The 24,815-nt window shown below is 37.3% G+C and overlaps 2 protein-coding genes across 3 annotated transcripts; one reads left to right on the top strand and one right to left on the bottom strand.

Moving 5' to 3' along the window:
- Nucleotides 1-44: 44 nt before the first annotated feature.
- On the bottom strand, nucleotides 45-8,710 carry LOC142987896 (E3 ubiquitin-protein ligase RNF185-like). The gene is made up of 5 exons (XM_076136849.1): nucleotides 8,575-8,710; nucleotides 8,251-8,409; nucleotides 5,833-5,971; nucleotides 5,332-5,494; nucleotides 45-4,086 (listed from the first exon to the last, which is right to left on the bottom strand). Exons 2-5 carry the CDS (start codon nucleotides 8,403-8,405, stop codon nucleotides 3,989-3,991), a joined length of 555 nt encoding a protein of 184 aa, XP_075992964.1. The 5' UTR covers nucleotides 8,406-8,409; nucleotides 8,575-8,710; the 3' UTR covers nucleotides 45-3,988.
- A 95-nt stretch (nucleotides 8,711-8,805) lies between these two features.
- Nucleotides 8,806-24,473, top strand: LOC142987894 (uncharacterized). 2 transcript variants are annotated; one of them, XM_076136846.1, is made up of 7 exons: nucleotides 8,806-9,500; nucleotides 13,644-13,876; nucleotides 14,374-14,477; nucleotides 15,124-15,277; nucleotides 15,621-15,794; nucleotides 18,314-19,270; nucleotides 19,501-24,473. In XM_076136846.1, the coding sequence occupies exons 1-7, from the start codon at nucleotides 9,292-9,294 to the stop codon at nucleotides 19,797-19,799; spliced, it is 2,130 nt and encodes a 709-aa protein (XP_075992961.1). In that variant the 5' UTR covers nucleotides 8,806-9,291; the 3' UTR covers nucleotides 19,800-24,473. The 2 variants fall into 2 exon arrangements, with proteins under 2 accessions (XP_075992961.1, XP_075992960.1); XM_076136845.1 differs by having other exon boundaries at nucleotides 15,621-15,800; nucleotides 18,317-19,270.
- The last annotated feature ends 342 nt before the right edge of the window (nucleotides 24,474-24,815 follow it).

The raw sequence follows: 24,815 nt of genomic DNA, 5'->3' as shown, positions 1-24,815 counted from the left end.
TGAACTACTCTTTTAATTTCATCAAAGAAATAAAACACAATAACTCAGCATCATGTATCTTTATTTTCAAATTTACAATTAAAACAAACCTTCCCATCACAACGTAATTATTTTGATATACAATAATATATACACTTATCATTACAGGAATATTAACGTAAAATCTACCAATTTATATAATATACGTCTCTCCGAGTACCAAGTCTCGACTCGTACTACAACAAACTTATCATACAGTCGTGTCACGCGTCGCGCCTCTCAATACAAATAAAATATAATTTAACATCTCCCGACACAACGTTCGCTAGTGTTAGCACGCAAGTACATACTTATTTGTTAATTTGTTATTTGTGTACAAAATACCTAAGCTGACAGTACCTCCATAGAGGAATAACATAGTAATTCCGTTTCTTGGCTCAATTCTGCTAAGCCTATTTTTTTTTGCCAAGATATTTTTTGTGAGATAATTTTGAAATCTTCAGAATGCACAAGCTTTTTTCTATTGGCGAGGCTTGTTTAAGATTGGCAAGACAATATACATTGCAATATCAGTTATGCCTAAGTAAACTGTAAAAACATGTGGCGTATAAATTCGAGATACGAAATGTCTTTAAACAACAGTCATTTTGTTTCAACTTCAAATGGTTTGATATCATATAGAGAGGAGAGATTGCAATAAAAATACCATAAAACAAAGTGACACTGCTCTTTACACAAAATTATTCAGAAAAAATGATTACTACAGAGACATAAGGCATTTTGTACACAAGTAGGTAGTGTGTTACCTAGGTACCGCACACAAGAGGCTAGCCTACAAGCGAACAGATATAACATGAAGGCCCCTGGAACATTAACACGGGTTTATATACAAGTAGCTTACAGAGCACTCACTATTACTATAAAACTGAGTGCGTGCCGCGAGATAATAGCAATATAAGACACATTTATGCTGTTGCAGTCTACCACATACATATAAAACTTGCGTCTGTCAGTTCTTTATAATATCGTTCGAAATTCCATTTATTTTTCATCTGTAATGATCTACTTAAATGAGATTGCATAATCTCTTCTTTGAGAAAGCTATGGTTTTACTGCTTTCAATCCAGTCAAGGTGTTTACCCGAGACTCGTATGGCGAGACTTGTCATTACAATGGACACATTACAGACAAAAATATAAATGAAATGGCTTTTATCCTCATAACTTATGTGTACATTTTTCTATGAGTTTTCTTGCGAAAGTCCGCTTTATTATGAATGCGGGCTAATATCTCGCGTCACGTCCACAGTTTAACATAATATTAAGATTCGTTAACCATCGACCAATCGCGCCGACGAACTAAGCGATCGGCCTTAAAAAACTAACTATATTGTCTATTTATTTATCAATATCGATAAATAGACGACTTTGTATGATGAATTTATAATACAATTCAATGATCAATGTACTAATACAATAATGCGTTATTTACTTTGTTTTGCTTGACGTTTCAAGATTACCTTAGATCGAGCACTCAAACCAAAGTTGATAATGCATAATTACTAAGTAACCAGTCGTCTATGTATCCATATCGACACTGCTATTAGAGCGTGCATCGAGTAGTTATACCGACGTTATCGATACGATTTTATCGATTACGCGCATCGATATAACGACTCGAACAAAGTCAGTAATAATAGCTATCGACTGACTTGGAAATAGTACTGCTTATACATTCTTGAACGCAAATATGCGACCATTACGCAATGATATTATAAGTAGGTACATTTAATTAAACCATGTCTTTTCCACTGTTGGGCAAGGGTCTCCTTCCGAACGAGAGAGGGGTTAGGCCTCGAGTCTACAACGCTGGTCAAGTGCGCGTTGAGGACTTTGCATGTCTTCATAGATGTGTTAAATCCGGCGTTTTCACCAGACTCGGGTGAGTGAGTGAAACAGCATGTCTCATTTATAGAAGCGAAAAAGAGACAAATATAATATTTTTTCTCTAAGTTCTGTATATATCTGTTTGTATTTATAATACCATTGTTGTGAAGTCTTGATTTCAAGCTCTATACAATCAGTTGTATTCTTTGATTCTTTCGTCAAGAGTGTATAAACAGTAAAAAGGAATTATAGAAAAATGTAGGTATATAATAAGTCATTGTTCGAACCGTTCATCGAATGTTCTAGACCAGTGGTCCGCAACTTCAATTAAAGAATAAATTAGATGTTTAACCGACACCAAAAAAGGAGTAGGTCCTCAACATTGTTCTCTTTTTTCGACAAATGTTGTAATAACAATGACTAATGGCTCTCAACTCGGAGTTTCTTGATTGTGTATGAATAAAAAATCTGTCGGAAACATAAAAATTACTCTTTAAACAAAGTTAGCTGAATAAAAAGTTCTACAATCACGCCCTTTTCCCACATGGGTTCCAAAGAACTAAAGCTGAATGAACTATAAAGTTATCTTAAAGAATATTCGATGAACAGTTGTCTCAATAGTCAAGTGCAGTAAGCTAAGGAGAAATGAGTAGGACTTGGACAGTGTCGATCGACATCGAACTAACAGGCAGTGGGTTACATGTGACTGGTGGCTAACGTTAATGCGGGTTTCGATATGTTTACATTTTTACTTTGTTTATATCACACACGCTCCGAGAATCCGACAAAACAGTATCAGCTAGCAATGTACCAAATTTCATAAAATTTCTTTTTTTGTGAAATTCCGTCCTCACAACTTTCTAAATTATGGTATTAGAAGGATTACCTGTGGACTATGCAAACATTGCTTATGAGATGCAGGACTCCTAGTTTTGCGACACTAGATGGCGTTATTCTCCTTTTTTTTTAATTGACCGGCAGTTTTAGACGTCAGTTTTGCGCTTATCAATTTTTGAAGCGTTTATATCGTTAATAGTACGTATCTGAATTTTAGATTTTATTAGCGATTTCTCAGAGCGTGCATGGTTCCCATAAGACCGGTTACAATGACGCCTACGTTTATACTCTACAGCATTATAGTAAAGGACCCTTTTGCACGCATTTTTTTTTGTATTCACTCAATCAGTAAGCGTCACTGTAACCAACTATACAGTATTTTTATACAAAATATACGTGAATATGGCATTTTACTATTTTTCTCGTTGTTTTAAAGTAAAATTACTGGTTAGTAAGTAGATGAGGGGTAACTTAATATATTTTTATAAACTTTAAAATAAATAACTCGATAATTAAATGTGTTCATAGCCAGTTGCGTTTACGAGAAAAAGATGAACTGTCAGCGCGGCTTGACTATCGATGGGTGGGCCAAAATGAGTTTATAAAACATTTTGGAAAGAGGGAGTGTTAATTTTTACCCTGCACTAAGTTGTTTTCAATACATTTACAATTTATTAGATGTCTAACTAAAGAGTCTTGTGATCTGAATTACTTAACATTTGTAAATAAAGGCGAGCGATGCGCGCGCTCTTTAAAGTGACTCGATAATTTTAGTGTACATTTAGGTACTTATTTAGAAATAGGGACTGATGCCAAAAATATAATCATTTTATAAATTAACCATCACTATTATCATTGTGAACCTGCGGCGATAATTTCAAAGCTCGTTTCAGTCCCCGAGCCGAAAGAGGTAAGGGACTTTGAGTTTACCTCACTTATCAAAGAAAAGTGAAAAAAAAATTATCCACATGACTTCGAAAAGTCAATGGCGTAAGCTTTGTAAATTCGACTCTTGTACGAGGGGCCTTTACATGCCACTTATCACGTGTACCACTGCTACTTATCATAACCCATTACTGTCCCACGTAGCTCTTTCCGGAGTTAAGGAACTTCTAAGCAAGTACCCAAATTAACACGAAGCATCATTAAAACGTTTGAGCAAGTATAACAAGCGTGTACTCAACTGGCTATGTGTCGTAGTGTAACTGGTATCATAAGTAGTCATGTGTTGGGCGAGATATGTAAACATATCGAAGCGCGGCCGGTCAGGGGGCGACGGAGCGCGGTCATGCGAAGATCAGCCACAGCACAAACAATATGGCCACCCATAGAAATATCTTAGATAGAAATTGTTCTTCTTCGTATTGCGCTGTGCCTCGGGGAGCTGGAACATAGAAATACATATTCATGTTAATATAAAACTCGTTATGAATGTTTGAATCATAATTTTTTGTCATTTATAATTTTACGTTGCGAGTTTATTTTACGAAAACAGGTTCTGGCAATTTGTCATTATTTACTTGGTTAGCAACATGACATAAACTTCAAAAGTTGGAGAGCAACAAACTATATCTTTCAATTTATGTCATGTTTTTAACTATGATTTTTAATAACCTATCCGTACATAACAATACCTCGATTATTGTAGGCCAAAAAATATCTAAAATAGTTTTAAACTAATAATTAGAAAATAGGCAGCATGAAAGTTTTCATAATCGTGTCTGATTGTAGAAGTCAAATGGCAGTCATTGCGCTTACACGCATGGGTGCTCGACAGAGTAAATACTTGACATACTGCTTGATAGCGCGTCATAATTTTGATATTTTGTGACCTAAAATCTACATTGTAATTTTTAATCATCTTGTAGAAGATATCTGTCGTCACCCGGAATATGGTTGTTTTTAAATTTTCGTGGTTGAGATAGTCGTAAAATATTTATGTGACCCACAAATAATTGTTAGTTTTGCTTTCTTTTAAGTGGATGCATAAATAGATTAAAATTATTGATGAAACATAAGCCTAAGAAAGGATTCCGTTCCAGGATCTACTAGACTTTGGCTGTAAAAAAAGTCGTTTACAGTATATTTTACTTTGTAATCTGTGCTATAACGTGTATCAGGCTATCTGATTAGTGAAATCTTTGAAAAAGTGAGAAATAAGCATGACAATATATATTGTTGTTTTTAAGTGGATCAAGGGGCGTGACGATAAGGGCATTGCCCTGATAATAACAAAAATAACCTACTGGCTATTACACCTACACTTTTTACTATGTTAACTTAACTAACTCAATAAAAGAGTATGGGATACTTTACTTTTGTTTCCACTTCTTATAATTTAATTTTGATGGCAGATATAACGAAAGGTTTTATATCTGTATGTGCAGAGCCCCACTTCTCTCTTAAGATTTAGTAAATTAGGACTTAAGTTCACCAATCTATCCACTGTTTACTTACTAAAGGCAAACATTATCGATCATTTATAATTACTTCACTTCTATAACTTATTCATGGATAGCAATTCCTACCGCAATCAGTTGGAGCTAGATATGTTTACGTAACAATATAAGACAGAAATCTATGACAAAACTGTGTAAATAGCCGTAAATGTGGGTGTGTTAATACAAACCGGCACTGGGTCTAGGGTCTCCGAAGTTAAAAGTGGAGGTGAACACGCCGAAGGGGAAGGCGCCGATGCCGAAGGACATGTGGAAGCCCTCGCCGAAGCCGAACCCTGGGAACCCGCTGTTGTTCTCCGGCTCTGTGCGCTGGCCCGCCGGCCGAGGGGGCACCTGGAAACGACACATTCAGGATTTAGTTAAAATATTCATAAAATTAACTGCAAGGTTGTTTTAAACTTTCACAGTAAGGTTTCTTAAGATTTTATTGCTTAATTTCGCAATGGTGACATTTGGTTAAAAATCTGATATTCAATTATAAGGTTAACTGAAAAACATAAATTAATATTTGCTCAATTTCTTGATTTGACCTTCAGACATCGTAACAGACATATAGGTTTGCAGTGAGACACAGATCGAGGTTTCGCAACTATTCATTAGAAATACACGTTGTTTTTCTACACATAAAATATAGCGACAGAAATATTACTGCATTATGATCGCAAACTCACCTTATTCCTAGGATCCTCCTGTTTAGTGTTGCCTCTACCGTACAGCGGTATCACTTTGTCACGACTGATGGCCGCCTTGCACACCGGACACACCTGCCGCGACGGCCGTGTCTCCAACCACTGGTGTAGGCAAGGCCAGCTGAAGACAAATTGCAAGGGAGAAATGTTAGCATGATAATCATAACTACTTTATCTAAATACATAGATTCGGCTAGCCTCAAAAGTATTAATTTTGTTAGTTTTACGCTCGGTTTCTGAGATACATTTAGCAGTAGTTTATCTATTCAATAGTGGTTAAGCACATATAAAAATGACAGTTTGATTGACAGAAACCAGGGGTTAGTGCTGAGCAACAGTCTCTCACAATTGTTTCAGTCAGTTTTGCACATACCTCAAATAATCAGTTTATTTACTGAATCCATGTTAAATTGAAATCTCAGGTTGCTGTTCTTGTGTAAAATAGAAGCATAGCTATTAAACTATGCACTCTTCCTTGCATACTTTTATTAATAGTATTGGTAGAATACAGAATTACAGAATACTAACACACAGGAATGATATAGAAACATAATGTCTATACTAGGCATATTTAAACTCAAGGTTTAATAAACAGATATTTTTTTTATAGATATATGATGGGAATGATGCAATAGGTAGACTATGCATAGTCATTATGATTGTAACTTATATTTCTTACAATAATTACTACAATAAAATATAGATTCTTTAGATCATGATGATATATTAAATTGACAACTTGCATAAACAAGGATTAACATAGGTATATAAATACTACTTATATAATAAAAGCAAATGTTTATAAGAATGAGGATGTAAGTAGGTCTGTATGTTAGTATTTCATACAAAACTTAGATTAATCCATGGGATATGTTTTGCTGTTCATGTGGGTGAAGTTAAAAAAAATGCCTAGATTTAATACTATGCTGTAATAGACTGGGAACCATTAATCCAGTGTTATGGTCTCTCAGGCTTATGGACAGGATTAAGTTATTTTGGGCACATTTTACTAAACTTATGTAGGTCAATTTGAAAAGGAATTTCTCATTTATTATCTGCTAGAATACAATACGAGTTAGATGCAGGTTACTTCAATGTTTAATACATACAACCCAATTCTACACTCTCCAAGAAAAGCAGGTTAGGTCACAGAACCTAGTTTAACTATAAGAAAGAAGAGTATACAAGAGAGTCCTGTATGACAGGATGTAAGGATGTGAATAAAGCAAAAGAAGTTTTCAGTATGTTGTATTCTTTGATCTATGCCTGTCTATATGAGAAATGTGTGTGATTTTATATATGTATCTATCTTATTGTCTAGTATAATCAAGATGTGCAAATAACAACAAAAGTTTGCAGGACAACTAAGTCAAGAGTTTTAAGTTTATCATTAAAATGTATTTAGGTATCTACTCTTTAGGTACTCTTTTTGCTGTTATTTGGTTCTCTATACCTAATGGTATAAACATCTGTTTTTGTACCATCTACCTAGTCTGTAGTGTTTGTCTGTTTTTGCAGTCATGTTTATTTTTATTTATAATAATAGCATACCAGTTACAGATATGGCATTGTTATTGTTATAACATTAACATAGTACTGCAATAATTGTGTTATCAAAGACTCTGACGGCCTTGTTCTCTGTCTCACCGTAACACAGGTACAAACCTAGCACGGGAGCTGGGGAATAATGTCTTGTTGGTCTGGAGTATGATACAGTTTTGTAGTGCTATCTAAACTTTACTTTGCCAGAAATTTTAACTATTATTATTTAATATCTAAATATTGTATAAGTAAATTTTAGTTTTTTATCAATAACGCTCGCCGTATCTAAGAGCCTGTGATACAGGATTTATTTATCCTAATACAGGCTCCCTATGTTTTTATTATGTACCTACCTAATATTCTAACTATAAGACTTATATTAAACTTTATGTATTAATTTATTTGAATAAAAAATTGAATTGAATTGAATTGTAATTTCTATGTATTGTTGTTAGTAAGTTCATATATGGAAAAATTTTAGATCATATGTGTTTTCTTATCAATAAATTTGGATGTTTCTGTTCTACATTTATCTTAGATCAGTTTATCTGATAAATTACAAAGTTAAATATTGGCTAATCTGACACACATTACCATATTCAATGAGTATCAATAATGTCTACTGTATAACTGTACCACTTGAATAACTTTTTGTCTGTTCAGCACACAGACACAATTCCATAAAACCAATTGTTTTATAAATCAGTGATTGCCCTACGTATCATTTAAATAAGTCAATTTTATTACCTTTACAGTAAGTGAATGAATACACTACATTTTTAATTTGCATTTTAGAATGTCATTTGCATAATAATGTGTTTTTTCTTTCTATGTTAGTGGATTTGTGTGATGTCGTACCAGAAGAGGTGTCCACACATGCTGACGACGGCGTCACGGGCCGTATCCAGGCAGATGTTGCACTCCAGCATACGTTCGTCATGTTTGTCTTCCTCGCCGCCAGCGTCGCCGCCTGGCGCTGACGCGCTTGCCCGCGCTTCGCTCGTCTCGGCCATCGCTCTGTTCCGAAAAATACCCGACCACTGATCACGTCAATCATAAATATTTAACATAAAACCTTATCACCACTGTAATGACGTTCCCAGTGTGACACGACAAAACTTTATACAACTTAGTTTTTAAGAAAACAATTCATTTTTTTAATAAAAACAAATCGAAAATCACCTGACACTGTTAAATTTGAAATGATACCGAGTTTATTCACACAGAAAACTATAAAAATAAATAAATCACATCCCCAATCCCGTGGTTTGATGATCTGTCATTTTTAGCCAGAGACTATAGAGAAATCTGTCAATGTTCTTTAGTTTTTGATCGATTTGACGTGGCTAAAATAATTTTATTTGCTTTTGCCTCAAATATAACTTTAAAAAATCAAACGTATTAAATATTTGGAGGCTTAGCAGAATATTGTAGACACATTTTAATTCTTATTGTGCGAAATATAACGAGGTTTAGTCCAGAGTGGCGGTAGGAATTTGATTTCGTTTGTTTATAAACAATGTTCTCACTGTTCTCATTTTCATTTCTGAACTGAACTCCTACTTGTTGCTTAGCTCTGATTGGTCGTTCTTTGTCTGACCACGATTGATATTATGCGCAGTCGATAAAACTGTACATGGAAAACAAATGTCATGTCTGCTGCAGAAGAGAAAGAAGGAATTGCTAATATTGTTCTATTAATGCCGGGTTTTCGGTCGAAATATTGAATTTCTGATAAACTAATCTTGTAGTATTCGATTGATGTTTACCAGAAGTCAGCGCTTGTGAGTTTTAGTGTGAAAAATATGTTGAAAAACAACTGTGACGTCACAATTCCAATCAGCTGAGGCGGTGTGTGGAGGGATCGTAGAAGACGATAAGTGCAGCAAAACAAACAAAATGGGTGGCGCGGTGAGTTCAGGACGAGATAACAATGAGCTGATCGACAACCTGATGGGCGGAAACTACATCCGCTCGCATCAGGTGGAGCGTGTGTTCCGTGCGCTCGACAGGGCTGATTACATGACGCCCGAAGCCCGGGACCAGGCGTACAAGGACCTGGCCTGGCGGAATGGGCCTTTACACTTGTCAGCACCATGTATTTATAGGTATGTAACACGAGGGTAGACGTTTATTGTAATAATGCGTAGGTATGTATGACTATAGATTGTGTACCAATGTATTTCAGTTTTATTGCCGGCTCCACATTATTGCCGTGAAGCTCCGTGAACAGACGCGAACGTGAATGTGGACGGTTTTCACGGGGTCCACGCGCGTTCACGCCTGTTCCCCGATCAGAGTCGGTATTTAGTCCCGTGACAAAGGGTTCGCACGGCGTTCACGCATACACATACACATTCACGGCCCCGGCGCAACTTACTGTGGACTATAATTATTTATTATATAATTACGATGTATTTCTGTCATCCACCATCTTCTTTTCGAACGTTTTCTTTTAATAACTTTCTTGTTTTTGACATCTATATAGTGGTATAGGGACACAGCAAATAAAGTTATCGCAGCAGCAGCTTCTACGTCCATTTCGCGGAGGGCTTCGAACTATTGTGAGCATTCCGTGAATGTGGAGGGCATGGAGTCGGTCCGTGAATTCACGGCGAGAATACGCGCGTGAATTCACGGCAATAATGTGGAGCCGCCATATGGTATTTTGAGAGCATAACATTACGAATTTAATACTTGTTTTCAAAGATAGATACCAAACCAGCAATACAACGAATCTATATGATGATAATTTAGTGCATGTTTCTTCAAATACTGTCCACTGTACATACCTAGTATGTATTTTGTGTTTATCAGTAATTGTCAATTGTATTTGTGGTTAAAAATAACATTTTATAGTATCATGTTACTTGTCACAGTTGCTCAGCATAAGCAAATGCATGAATTCTAGCTCTGATCAAAATATATTTTTCTCAAGTCTGGTTAAGTCGAGTCACTGGCCACTTCTTTTAAAATTAAAAACACAGTGCAGTAATTTTCTTGTGTGTTTATCATTTTTATTAACATCTACAAACACTTATATCTACTGCAGCTGTAATAACAATTTGTGGGTCAGATAAATATGATTATGTATAACATTGGCATCTGTAGCACTGATGACAAAATACAACAACTATTTTAAGTAATGCTTTAGACTCATGTTGTCTTTGACATTTTGATATGTATCATAGCAATAGAAATACTGGAACATCTCTTACAATTAGGCATTATGTTGAATATCATAACACAGAGCTCGAAGTGCTGACAACCTTTAACTCAGTGATGCAACCTTGAAAAACAATACTATAGATACTATATTGTAGCTAATGAAATAGATCAAGTATCTTTATTCCATGTTAAGCTAACTGATTTTTATTGGGCTTAGTAACATATGAGCCATATTATTTACATTTTAGTGATAATAGGGAACTAAAGGATATAAGACAACACTTAAATGTGCTCAAGCACTATAAGGCCTTCAAATCGAAACCCTGGATCCATTATTGTATTAAAAGGAAACAATTAGGCAGTGTCTATCCAAATTATACTGTATAATTCATTTTGCATGGACCAAATATGTGTAATACGCTTCACATTACTGTGTGTCTGAATGTAGCAGCAAGTTACTGAGATAATGGCAAGAGATCAAAACAAAATGATGGGGAAATGATTAATGGAGACTTAACAACAATACTGTATCAGTTCTCTCACATGGGTTGCATTTCTCTCTTATGTCTGTTGTTTTCCTCACAGAAAGACTAGACTATATTCAGACACATCTAGTTATTTGGCACATATTCATTTAAAACAACAATTTATTGATTACTTCATGCTTTACTTTCTTTCCTGTGGGAAAGAGGCACAATATTTTTAGTACTCATTTTGCATGTAGTAAATGCAAGTCTATAAATAGAACTAATTAAGTTAATTGCAATAAAATTGCTAATGCATTTCATTTGCGTATTTATGAGGAGATATTTGTCCTCATTGCTACATAAAGTAGTATAATTATGTAATTTAAGTATAAATTGATTAGTCAATTAACCAATGATAAAAAAAAACATGATTTGTATGAAAATAATTTAAAATTAGATACTTAATTTTTTATTTTATCTAAGCCCGACCTATGTGACATGTAACTTAACAATTATTTCTAGAGCTTTTAGTGCCTATTGGCTTATGGTGACTTTACTGAATTCCATTTTAAAATCTGAAATAGCTGGTCAGATTTTCCTGGGACTCTTAATGGCAGAATCTAAGCTAATACTTATAAGGGAGCAAAGCTATGTGAGAAAGCTGGTCTTTTATGAAGTACAGGTATATTTTGTGCTTATCATATTATGTATATATACCAGTGGCGAAGGCTCCATACAACTCGATTCCTACCGGCTTCCCTTTCTGGACAGACTAAATATTAGTGTTAAATTAATTGTTTACTATTGCCTAATAATACACAATTAATTAATAATAAACAATATTTAAAGCGAAATCTTTAACTAGAATCAATAATCTAATCGAAACAGTACGAAAACGCCTACCCTTCAAAAAGTACGCTCCGCTAAAACGCAACGTGAAGTAATAATAATGGAATAAACCGTAGGCGCTGATCGGGAATCGCGTACAATAAAAACTATGGCGGCGATGTCGCTTACGACCTTTTGGATCGCGCTTCACACCGCGCTGCATAGTGGCGAGCAAGCCGGAGGAAGAGCGGGTTGCCTCGCGCTACAGCGCTCGCGCCGCTGCGCCGCGGCGGACGCATGATCTTACGCATGTTTCTGTCGCGGCGCGAGCCGCGTGCAAGAGCGAGATGGCGAAATATAAGTATGAGTCGAACATTGTTCACCAGTTTGACATTAGGTTATGTTTGTTTACTGTTTTTTCGCGCGCTCTATAACAAATTAGAATATTTGTGTTTATTACAACATTATTCCTTATTAAATGTTTGTGCATAACTGTGAACGTATCAGTGTATTAAAGAGTAATTGTTTTGCATGTTTCTATTCGAGTAAATTTTCGTTTTGTCAGATTTATAGGTTAAACTCATTTCTATTAAAGTGTTCTGCGTTTATCCATAATGTGTTTGATATTTTATTGTTGATGAATACATTCTAAATTGCTTGTATAATATGTTTTAAAACAACCAGTGCGAGACAATCATCAATCGTTCGATATACGTTATCTTAAATATGTGCTGTTGTGTTACCTACGTGTTACTACACTGAAGACGATTAACTTAATGCAAAACAAGCATGATTAGGTAGCATGGTAAGTAGGTACCTATGTATTATTAGACTGTAGAGAGAGAAATAAGAGACTGTAGTCGAATGTAGATAATACTCTCATATTGTTATTATGCAGAATTTTACGTCGATATTCTTACGATGTACATAATATGTAGGTATTATACCTACCTAGACAATGACTAATAGCTCCGGCTTACCTTTTGTAAAAACTGACCCTTCGCCACTGATATATACCACATGTTTTGTCATTGTTAAGTTAATATATATTATATAAATAATAAGGTATGTTGCAGTGCACTATTGCATAAGGCTTAAGACCTGTCATGATAGGTGTTTATTTTGTTAATTTTGTTAATAAATAAATAAATAGAATCAACCTTTAGAAAAAAAGTCTGGTTTTCTAGAAACTAGCCAGATGTGGGTTAGTTCTTGTTTTCATAAGTGTGTCCAGTTATCAATAAGTTTCTGTGACCATCATGTTATTGTTACTAGGTACTTGATTACTGATTGTAGCTAATGTATTACTGTTATGTAATTTAAGCACTTGTTTACTATATAAAACTTATCTTTAAAGATAAGTATATTGTAGTATCTTCATGTTTTTTTGATAATAATAGTAATTACTCTCTCCGACCCCACATACTTTAGTATACATTAAATTTGTATATTATTATGTTAAAGATAGGTAAGTCACCAACCCGCAACTAGCCAGCGTGGTGGATTCAAGGCCTAACCCCTACCTCATTCCGGGAGGAGACCCTTGCCCAGCAGTATTATTGGGACAAAATTCAGTTATTTATAAAGATAAATAGTCGGTTATAGCTAGGGTATGTATAAAACTATTTATTAATATGATGAATCAGCGTAAACATTGTATTATATAGTTAGTTTGTAATCTATTTGCTTCACGCTCTTGTATATGTAGATCATACAGATTACTCATATATCTATGTCTAGAAATATATAAAAAGAGAAGTGAAATTAATACAATGTCTTGTCCACCAGCGAGGTTTTAGAAGGACTGGAGCTGCGGCCGGGGCTCTCGTTCCTGAACGTGGGTTCCGGCACAGGCTACTTCAGCACCATGGTGGGGTTGGTCATCGGCTCCAGCGGCATCAACCACGGCGTGGAGGTCCACCCCTCGGTCCTGGAGTACTCCATCAAGAAACTCAGCCAGTTCATTGAAAACTCACCCACTCTGGACGAGTTTGATTTCTGCGAGCCTAAGTTTTATGGCGGTGAGTGATTAGATAATAACTCAAGTGCTTTGCCTTACTTATCAGTCAATTGATGTCCTGTACGATTGTGGATTAAGCATCCATTGTTCATGTAAATATACAATAAAGTATGCGTGAAAATTACTCTATAACGAATTACGTGCACGAACTGTGTACGTATACGTACCTAGTCCCATTTGTTGGCGTTGCTCATTTCAAAGATGGCACATTCCTTTATCTATACCTTTACGACACTTTATGTTGGAGCTTAGAATTGCCTATAAACTCAATTTCATTACGTAAAAATACATGATGTTATGTTATGTATGTGGCATGTGTTGAAGCTTTTAGGATGCGGATACCCCAAACCAGAAGATTATAGGCTAGGCAAAGGAGGGGGTAATACAAGGGATCAGCAGTGGTCGAATGTCAGCCGGCTATTAGCTGGCATCTCCACCCCTAACAACATTATAAGATGTGTTGAAGCTTATATTGTCATAATAAAATTTGTTGTGCAGGTAACGGGCTGTGCCTGGCGCCACTGTCGGCTCCGTACGACCGCGTGTACTGCGGCGCTGGCTGTCCCGTCGAGTACAACAACTACTTCAAACAACTTATCAAGGTAGGTTTTGGTATTTGTTAATGCAAGTGCAATATATTAGTCAAATGTAAGTTACTGAACAGTTTTGATACTTCAAGAAGAGCTAACAACATACATAAAAGTTAGTATAGTTTATGATTGGAAATGAATTTTTTAGTCGCAGTGAGTAATGGTAATGATTCTTTATATAGTTGCTAGTTTAAGATCGCGGCGTTTTCTCTTTTTAATAGCCTATGTACGGCCATATCTATACTAATATTATAAAGCTGAAGAGTTTGTTTGTTTGATTGTTTGTTTGTTGGTTTGTTTGTTTGTTTGAACGCGCTAATCTCAGGAACTACTGGTCCGATTTGAAAAAATCTTTCAGTGTTAGATAGCCCATTTATCGAGGAAGGCTATAGGCTATATATCATCACGCTACGATTAATAGAAGCAGAGTACCAGTAGAAAATGTTACAAAAACGGGGAAAAATTTGACCGATTCTCTCTTATGTGACGCAAGCGAAGTTGCGCGGGTCAGCTAGTTCGCAATATAACTTTCATCTTGGTTCTTTTCCAATTTGGTTTAGCTGTTTTAACTTAAGAATTAACGAAGAAGAATCACGTTTTCACTATTATTCGTTCAGGGGGCTAGTAATAAGAATACATGTCTGGTATATTTGTGAAGGTGGACGGTATCCTGGTGATGCCGCTGAACGAGAACCTGGTGCAGATCAAGCGCACCAGCGAGGACGGCTGGAGCTCCAAGATCCTGCTCAACGTGTCCTTCGCCACGCTGCGGGTGCCCACCAAGGACGAGACCAATGACCTCATCAAATTAGGTATGACACATTCTCAAAACACTAATAAGACCTGAACCAAACCTATATTGTTATTAATAATACTGAATAAGTTAAGGATATCAAATTTTAGATTATCCCTTAGTTTCGGATAGTTTAAAAAAAAAGGTTGAAGTTAGTACCTAAGCGAATAATGATTTATTTCAGTTTAGAAATAGACTGTCTAATGAATATGCAATTTTCCTTACTTTATAAGAATATATGATGTACATGCATTTTAATTTGAAATACCTTTGTTTTTCTTGTGAATTTGTTATACATTCAATTTAATTTTATTTAGTGGCTAATTTATGTTAACAAATCGCATGTTTTTTTGTTGTAACAGACGAGCAGTGTCCCCCGCGGCTGCAGCTGCTGTGTCGCTCGGTGATCCGCGCGGGCATGCGCTCGTCGCTGCTGGCGCGCCACCCGCAGCTGCGGCCGCCGCCGCCGCGCCGCGAGCCCGGCAACCCGTGCCCGCGCCGCATCTGCATCCCCATCGAGGACGACAGTGACGTGGGTACGTGTACGTAATGTTTATGTTTAGTAGCACTAGAACCACGCCCCGGTATAAAATTAAAAAAAAATTGTAATGTGTAGTATTCGTAACCGACGGTCATATAGTGTTAAGTGTGTGGATGTGAATTAGGCTAAGGAAGTTTGTAAGGATCGTTCCAAATGGCGTTCTTTGGTCTCCGCCTACCTCTTTGAAAAAGGCATGATATTAAGTACGTATGTATGTATGTATTTATAAATTGTCCATAGTTAAACGGAAAGGATCCAACCCACACTACGGCCGAAAATGATTACACTTATACCAAAACACTCCTTGAAGTTAAAATTTTAATTCAAACCCACCATGAAGTTATAGTCCTGAGTTAGTCCCCAAAGTTAAAGTGGAGAATCAATGACGGAATACGATCTGAACTTATTTTATTTTATTCGGAAAACAAACAGTTTCTAAATCTAGGGTTACAACTACATACTTAACAAATAACCATTTATGTGTTTTCGCATATAAAAACTTATATAAACAGCTAGAGCAATGAATTTATATTTAAGTGCCTAAGTGTTTACAATTAAAGAACCGACTCAAACCACTGATTGGTCATAGTACGTTTAAATTTCGCGGGACTTTTATTGAACAAATTAAGCTCAGGATTGTCAGCCAGTTGGTTAACGTAACGCGCCGCTCTTGGAAAGAACGAGCTTCCCCTATAGTTGGTAGTGCTATGCGGGACTGATAGATATGCAGGAATCCTTACTGTTCTATTAGGCACTTTAATGTCCAACATTGAGAGGAGATGTGGAGAGTCTATTGGAGACTGTGCAATTTTAACTAAGAGACTTACGTCTGCAATCTTTCTCCTCTCATAAAGGGGGAGTAAATGGTGTCTTTTACATCTCTCTGTGTAATTGCTATCTCTCTGCCTGCATTTAAACTCTAGAAATCTAGCAAATTTACGCTGAACACCTTCAATTCTATTAATATAAATGTCATAGTGTGGATTCCATATTTGAGAGCAATATTCTAGAGAGCTGCGAACGTATGAACAATATAGGACTTTCATGATTTTAAGGCTGTTGAACTGTGAGCAAGATCTTTTGACAAAACCTAACATCTTATTGGCTTTAGTAACAATATATTCAACATGTTTGTCATACAATAACTTAGCGTCGTGTATGACACCCAGGTCACGAATATGATCGACTCGCTTCAGCACAGAGCCTCTAAGAGAATACTCATAATTAATTTTATTTGCTTTACGCGTGAAGCTAATAGAATAACATTTCGAAATATTTAAGTCTAATTTATTGTTTAAACAGTACTCCTCGAATCTGAAAAGATCTTGCTGCAGCAACAAGCAGTCGTTAGTTGTTTTAACTGCTTTGAAAATTTTCATGTCGTCAGCATAGAGTAGGAATTTAGAGTTTTGAAAACATAAGTAGATGTCGTTTATATATATATTAAATAATAACGGCCCGATCAGCGAACCTTGAGGGACGCCAGAGGGAACAGTTAACCACCTAGAGACATAACCATTAATTGCCACGGCCTGGGACCTATTTTTGATGTAAGAGCTAAACCATCTAAACAGATTGCCATGTATTCCTGCTGCTAATAACTTATCCAGAAGTATTGAATGATCGATACGATCAAATGCTTTACAATAGTCTGTAAAGATGGAGTCTACCTGACCGCCAGAGATCATATTTGACGTGGTGAAATCAACAAAGGATAGTAAATTTGTTGTTGTTGATCTGCATCTTATAAAACCATGTTGTTCCGGAATAAAGTAGTTAGACAGTGCAGAATATACTTGATTAAATGCTATACGTTCAAATATTTTAGAAAAAATGCAGAGTTTGGATATTGGCCTATAATTATCCGCCAACTGTTTATCGCCACTTTTATGTATAGGAGTAATATATGCGGATTTCCAAACGCCTGGCATATATCCTTCTGTGATCGACCGTTGAAACAATATAGTCAGTGGTTTGGTTAACTCCGTAGCGCATCTAACTATAAACTTAGGAGATATGTCGTCGGGTCCAGCTCGTTTAGACAGATCCACAGACTCAAGTAGCTTGCGTAATACGTCGGAATCTATGCTAATGTCAGTAACTATGTTTGTGAGTTCGGATGTCCTGTGGTTTACTGCAGGTGGAGAGCCACTAGTATGTGTACAAGGGGTAAGGAATGTTGACTGGAAGTATGTCGCGTTAAAAGTTAAATATCTCGAAACTACGTCTGTGTGGGTTGGATCGTTTCCGTTTAACTATGGCCAATTAAAAACCGCATCAAAATCCGTTGCGTAGTTTTAAAGATCTAAGTAAATATAGGGACAGACAGCGGAAAGCGACTTTGTTTTATACTATGTAGTGATTTAAGTCAGTACTCACACTGTAAGTCTAGCGACACACCTTTATGCTTCAGAGTTATTAAGTATTACCTTGGAGAACACCCTTCGTAATATCTTACCTTGAATATATTTGTCCAATAACAAAATGTGTTACCGGTGGACTAATTTTTTTCAGAAGGCTTAAACGCGCTTCACGATCTAGACAACGTGAATGGTGCGAACGAAATGAACGCGCTGTTGAGTCTCGTGCTCAGTATGGGACAGAACAGAGTGGCTGGCGCGCTGCGGTTCGATTCCGTTGATTCTGACGACTCATCGACAGACGATGAGAACCCGAACGGAGGTGGCGGCGGCGGAGGTGACGACGACGACGGCAGACCTGACCGACCACCGCCTCCCGAGAGACCCCTCCGAGTCATCAGGAGAGGTCCACCCAGCCCCGACTCACTTGAACAACTGAATGCCCTCGACAATAACGATGATCCTATCGAGCTATCAGACGGCTCCGGCGACGAGGCCACTAGACCTGTCAGAGTTATTCAATTACCTCCCCCTATCCGCACACACCGTGGCCTTCTCACCTTCGAGTTCCGTGACGATGATGACGAACTGAACGCCATAGAAGGCAGACCGAACAAGATGGATACAGCAGAAACTGCAGCAACGGAAACAAAGGGTAAAGCGGAAACTGCGGGAACAGCGGACACTGCGAGTACGACGGGCACAACGGACACAACGAGCCCAACGGGCACAGCAGACACAGCAGCGGACAAGGCCACGCCTCCTGCTGGACCGAAGCAGACAGATGGTTCTAATGGAGTTGGAAGTACAAACGAGGGTAAAACAACAGGTCGCATGCGTGGCGTGCCGGCCGAAGTAGAGATTTGTCTAGGGAAGCAAACCGCCACTACGTCGAGTACGGACCTGTTCTGGGAGCCCGGGAGCATAGTAGGCGAATCTTCTACCGACGAAGAGGGTCCCGAGAGGCCCAAGGAGAAGAGGAAGAAACTGGACAGCGGCATCGGCGAGGGCACCACCACGTCGAGCGGCTCCTCGCCCGGCAAGACCGACCCGCACGAGGGAGACGAGTCCGGCCACTCCGACGATAACATAGAGGACGAAGTTCATCTAGGTGAGTTTTAGAAACATTTTTGAACTAGTATAATTTCTATCGTAACCGAGGATGAAAAGATCCGTCCTCCGTCTATAGCCGCCCCGAGCGGTACTCTAATAATAATGAGATCGGCGTCGGTCGAAGGACGAGGACGACGGGGGATCCGCATCCGCTCGCCTCTCGTCCTCCCGCATCGTCGGACGCCCGAGCTCATAGACCCGCAGCTAACCGTAGATCGTTCCCCGCAGCGAGCCGGCGCCGGCGCCAGAAGCGCAACCGCTGCGCCATGGGCGCCGCGTCGCGCTCGTCGTCCAGCGCGTCGGGCGGCGCGTCGGGCCTGAGCGCCGCGGACGAGGGCGCGGGCGGCGCGGCGCGGCGGCGCAAGCGGCGGGCGCACGAGCGCGCGGCGCTGGAGCTGCGGCCGCGGCGCGGGCTGGACGCGCGCCGCGTGCGCCTGTCCGTGCTCATGAAGCGCGGCGTCAAGGACCTGCCGCTGCCCTACGCGCTCAAGAAGTACGTCAACCTCGGCCGCTGCTTCGAGTTCTAGGGCCCCGCGCCCGCCGGCTGACTGCGGATGCGCTCCGAACTATTTACGCGAACCGAAATCGATTCCCACCTTCGACCGAATCTTTTGAAGTACCGTTCTCTTCGGCCGCTCCCGTCACGATACGTATCGACCGCCTATCGATTCGACCGTATGACGTCGAACCCGTGCACTTAACTCGTTACGAATGACGTACTTGTTCCCTTCTTTACGGTTTACGTTAAATAATGGAGTGAATTGTCTGCTACTCGATTTCGGTTTACGTACGATACGTCCGACTTGGGCGCTTTGTAACTGTACCTACTGCGTTTAAAATGAGATTTTGAATATGACTACTAGTAACGAGTATTTTCATCGATATAAGAACACCAAAAACTTATTAAAAGGATGATACGATTCTATGTTCGAGTCTCATTCTGGACACGGTTCTCTCTAAAATATATGTATAGAAGCCCCTTTAAATAATTTTTCAATTGAAGCGGTAAGAATCAAATTATACTTAAAGTTTATTACTAAAGGGGTGTATGAATATTAGTTTATGTCGTTCTATTTTCGTTCCCCTAGCTACCTTGCGTTTCTTCGAATCACAATCGATTTACGATAGTTATTGTAACATGTATTTGGATAACATCTTCTGCGTTTTCTCAGTTGTATTTTGTCTCTCTCACTCCGATTTGAAATTACATGTGAATGAAAATTCTGCTTGTTTAGTAATAAGACGGTAGAAATTTATACAAAATATTTCACTTTAAAGTGTATGTCATTTGATGCTTAGAGCCCCTAGTTGTGAATCTTAAGTATTATTCGTCCTGTTTCGTTTCATTTTGCTCTTAGAAAACTGGCTCTAAATAGCATTGAGCTTTTTAAGCTACATATTATTATAATAATGTATTTTTTTGGTATATCAATATTTCCAAATTGAGAATTTTTATACCAACTGTACGTGCCAATATTTTTTATATTCTAGTCCTTAAGTTTACCTAAAATGAGTTACAATGAAAATCGTAAAAATTGTGAGATGAAGAAATGCGTACCCTGTAGTGGCAACACTGACTGCTGTAATGTCAGTGTTGCCATCTTAAAGATCGTCACTAATTAATATTAATCGCTAGCTCTCATTAGATCGAGAAGCGTTCAGACATTTTGTAGTTGATTGAGATATATGGGCAGGAGACTGAGACAGGGTACTGACATGAGGCAATAGCAGTTTAGTATCGCATACAGTGATGAGAATAAATTTAAATATCTTAAGAATGAAGTTATTAAAATAGCAGTTTCTAGGTCGATAATCAGTGTTATTTAGATAGTTTCTAAACGTTAATTATGCCGTTAACTGTACTGCCATGTATGTCGTGATTCGGGGTCGACTATTCCCCTTAGACGTGTTAAGAACTCAATCAGAAATCGATTATGAGCTTTGTTACGACTAAATAGAGCTCAAAAACACAAGATACTTGCTTAAATTAGCTGTTTTAGGCCTTTCTGTGTCAGTCCCCTGCTTGTATAAAAGATAGTCTTCATAACATTTTAAATTGTACATAACCTTTACTTAGGATAAGATTTGGCCCTTTATTAGATTGATCTGGAGTAAGACGCTTATAAAGTCGCTCGTCATTCTCACTTTATATTTGTTGTGCTACAGAGATCACTTGTTTGATGTATGGAAGATTTTCTCTAATATGATAGTACAGGGGACGTATTGACTATAGCGAATGCAAAGAACTGATCATCTTTCTCGCCAGTGGAATTTCACGTTGTGGCTGTTTGTAAAAGACTGCGCCGTTTTTCATTCGTTGATGAAATAAAATGTTGTTAACTTTTTAACTTTTATGTTTCAAATATTATAAGGGAATTAACACAGTAGGTATGCCGTTTCCTTTCGGCGCAGGTTACACTGTTCGTAGTCGCAGGCTGACTGCGTAATGCAATCAAATCACGCTTTATTCTCATAGGTAGCTACAGAAAAAATGCGGTAGTTCTTAATTTCTTTATATTTGCTTTATGTACTGACTTCTGTAAATTATCTAATTAAAGAAAATCCTTTGTACATATGTTGTTGTCAGATGGTTATTTCATATATTTACTATAGTAGGGCCGCTGAATTATTACCGATTTGACACATGACAAATTGACAATACTAGTGAAGTGACTGAACCAGTAACCCTAATATCATTTTGGATCAGTTTGTTTTTAAATATTCTAGTATAGAGTGTAATTGAATAAAAACAAAACCAATAATAGTTAAAGACACAAGTTCTTCATTAGGTGGAGTATCCTTGATGAAATAAAATAAATATCCATATTCCTTATTCCTATATTCCATCAATATTCCTTGACATAAAAATCATACCTATTCCAATAAATTCGGACCGAATACTATTAAGCACATCACTATGAAAGCTAGACGCACGAATCCGCACCATGTAACTTTATACAAGCGCGCTAAAGAACAAAAAATAAATGTTTTCATATTAATTACGAACTATTTTAAGTTTTGAAACAGTGTTTATTGGAAAATTACTTAATTCTGATATTTTGACATAAAGTTTTATATTAAAGAGGTATTCTAAATCATTCCGCAAATGTGACGCTCGTGCAAGGTTATATCGATTAATTTAAAGAATAATCTGTCAAATCGGTAATTACTCAGCGGCCCTACTATAAACCTTAGTATTGGTATTAAGAAATATAACACCAATTGTCTTATTAAAGTATTCGATATATATTTTGTCTCTGTCGTGCAACAGAACAGTTCCAATATATAATATTTTACGCCACTCAATGGCGCGTACTGCAGTTATTGTAGAATAGTAAATTATTATTAAGACTGTCGGTGCACTGGCTGTAGGAACGATCCGATATACATTCTATCCTTGTCTAACATACAATGAATACGCTTTGGGAGAAAGAGAGGGCATATAACTGTTATAATTTGATGCACTATAAGTGTTGTCAGATTGAACAAACAAAATCGTAATCTTCAACAGTGTTATAATACCGTATAGACACATGCACTTATGTGTATTCATTATATAATTTTAAAATAAAGTTTCAGTATTTCTGAAAAGATTAAAACAGTCGGTCATAATTATGGTCAGTTACTGATTGGGATTTCAATTTTAAAATTATAGAATGTATAGATTTGCCTGCGTGTGAATGTACCAGTATGGTTAGTAGATAGTGACGTCATAAGCCTGTATTTCGAATGGTTGACACAGTCAGTGTATGTTATGTGTCATAATAAATACATGACTTTGGTAGGATGATGTTCGTAGTTCTGTTGAGTCGAATATATTGTTTAACGTTTTATTTTGTATAGTGTTAAGAATTTATTCATTTGGCTATACTGCCATTGTGAGATGACAGTGATGCTATAGAGGGCAGGCTTGCAGTTGCAAGTGCTGTAAATGATGAATAGTTATGGAATGTTATAAGATTTTTGCAGGCAAATGTTATTTGTACTAACAACACTAATGCAATATTACTTAAATGTGTTGCCATACCAATTGATCGTCGATGGATTAACCGATTCGCGTAGTATTGATCAATGTTGATTGTTAATGCATTCTACCATCGATCGATTGGTGTGGTAAAACCTTTATTAAGGCTTACTTTTTTCTACGTTAACGTTCCGTACGTCGGTCGAGCGGACTATGGACACGGTGTTCTATGGGTTACTGTATTGCGTAGGAGGAAATTAAGCCTAAAATGTTTGCGAATGACACCGTCAATTTCGCCTATAAGATGAGTTTCAATTATCCATTACACGGTGTAAAGGTATAAAAAGACTGATTCAATATCATCGCGAATTTCAGATCGATGTGAACGAGTTTTATATTTTGTATTTAGTTATTGTTAATATTTGTTTATTCATCGATTTGTTAAATATAATGAAATTACTTTGTCTATGTTTAGTCGTACGGTAATAGACAACGCATGCGGTCTCTATGGTTATAGTATTTAATTTTAGAACGAAAACAAACACATTCAACCAAAGTTGAGTATTTGTGTCGACTTTGTTTTGTACACACTCGACTATGTTATATTGCTGTACAGGAAATGGGCAAAAGATAGGCCGAAAACTAAAAAAAATCGTTAAGAAATACACTGTTAGTATTGTTCCTGGTGATGACACTGCCTATAACCTTGCCGTTATCATTGATTGGAACTTACCATCGCTATTTTTTTTACTAAATTGCAATTCCTATTTACACCAGACTAATAAAAATAACAATTATTTCGCTGGTTTGAGTACTTGAACACCAACATGTGTATTCGGTATTTCCTAATAACTTGCTAATTCGTGTCTGTCTAACCTTTTTAACTAGTGTTTGTCTAGTGTAGTTGTTCCATGAACAAACGACGCTTCATACGAAATTGTGCGACCGACGGCTAGATCGTGAGGAAAGGCGGCGGCAACGCCATCGTCAATTTATCAAACGCCTACACTGAACAAACGTTGGGGTTATAAGGTTTTTTCTCACCGGTAGCCATTTTGATGTATGTCCAGTCTACGTTATAGTGTACGCAGTGGTCTCGTATACGAATACGGCGTAACGTTGAGTGTGTACAGAACGTGAGGGGAGGTGCGATAAATGTTTATATGATATTAATTGGTGTACATAATGTCATTTGTTTTTGTTGCTAGTAATAATAATTATAATGATTTTATTATGATACCCGCTGTTTTATTTGTAGTGTTCCTTTAAGTTAACCTAGCCCCCTCCGTTTGGGAGGAGACCCTTGCTTAGCAGTGGGACTGTAATAATTTACAAGAAATAAACTAGAACCAAAAATTAAGGGATATAAAAAAATAATCCAAATTTTTGGGTGATTTTCAACAAGCTGTAACTCCGAGGAAAATGGTCGTACAGAAAAACTAAAAGAAACAAATTGTAGCTCCAAGTGTCTAGTTTTTAGATATGACCATGAAAATTTTTTGTCATGGCCAGGTCTGGAGAAATCCTACGAAAACTACCAAAAAAAATTATTCCAAATTTTTTCCCTCCTAAAAAAAGG

The sequence above is a fragment of the Anticarsia gemmatalis genome, chromosome 4 (assembly GCF_050436995.1).
Source record: "Anticarsia gemmatalis isolate Benzon Research Colony breed Stoneville strain chromosome 4, ilAntGemm2 primary, whole genome shotgun sequence".
NCBI lineage: Eukaryota > Metazoa > Arthropoda > Insecta > Lepidoptera > Erebidae > Anticarsia > Anticarsia gemmatalis.
This window is presented reverse-complemented; position numbering and strand designations above follow the sequence as displayed.

Coding starts and splice junctions, on each gene's coding strand:
- LOC142987896 (XM_076136849.1), bottom strand. CDS start 8,405: ATGGCCGAGACGAGCGAAGCGCGGGCAAGCGCGTCAGCGCCAGGCGGC. Junction 5,972..8,250: donor ATGTGTGGACACCTCTTCTG/GTACGACATCAC, acceptor ATTTGTCTTCAG/CTGGCCTTGCCTACACCAGT. Junction 5,495..5,832: donor AGGAGGATCCTAGGAATAAG/GTGAGTTTGCGA, acceptor TGTCGTTTCCAG/GTGCCCCCTCGGCCGGCGGG.
- LOC142987894 (XM_076136845.1), top strand. CDS start 9,292: ATGGGTGGCGCGGTGAGTTCAGGACGAGATAACAATGAGCTGATCGAC. Junction 14,478..15,123: donor ACTTCAAACAACTTATCAAG/GTAGGTTTTGGT, acceptor ATATTTGTGAAG/GTGGACGGTATCCTGGTGAT. Junction 15,278..15,620: donor CAATGACCTCATCAAATTAG/GTATGACACATT, acceptor TTGTTGTAACAG/ACGAGCAGTGTCCCCCGCGG.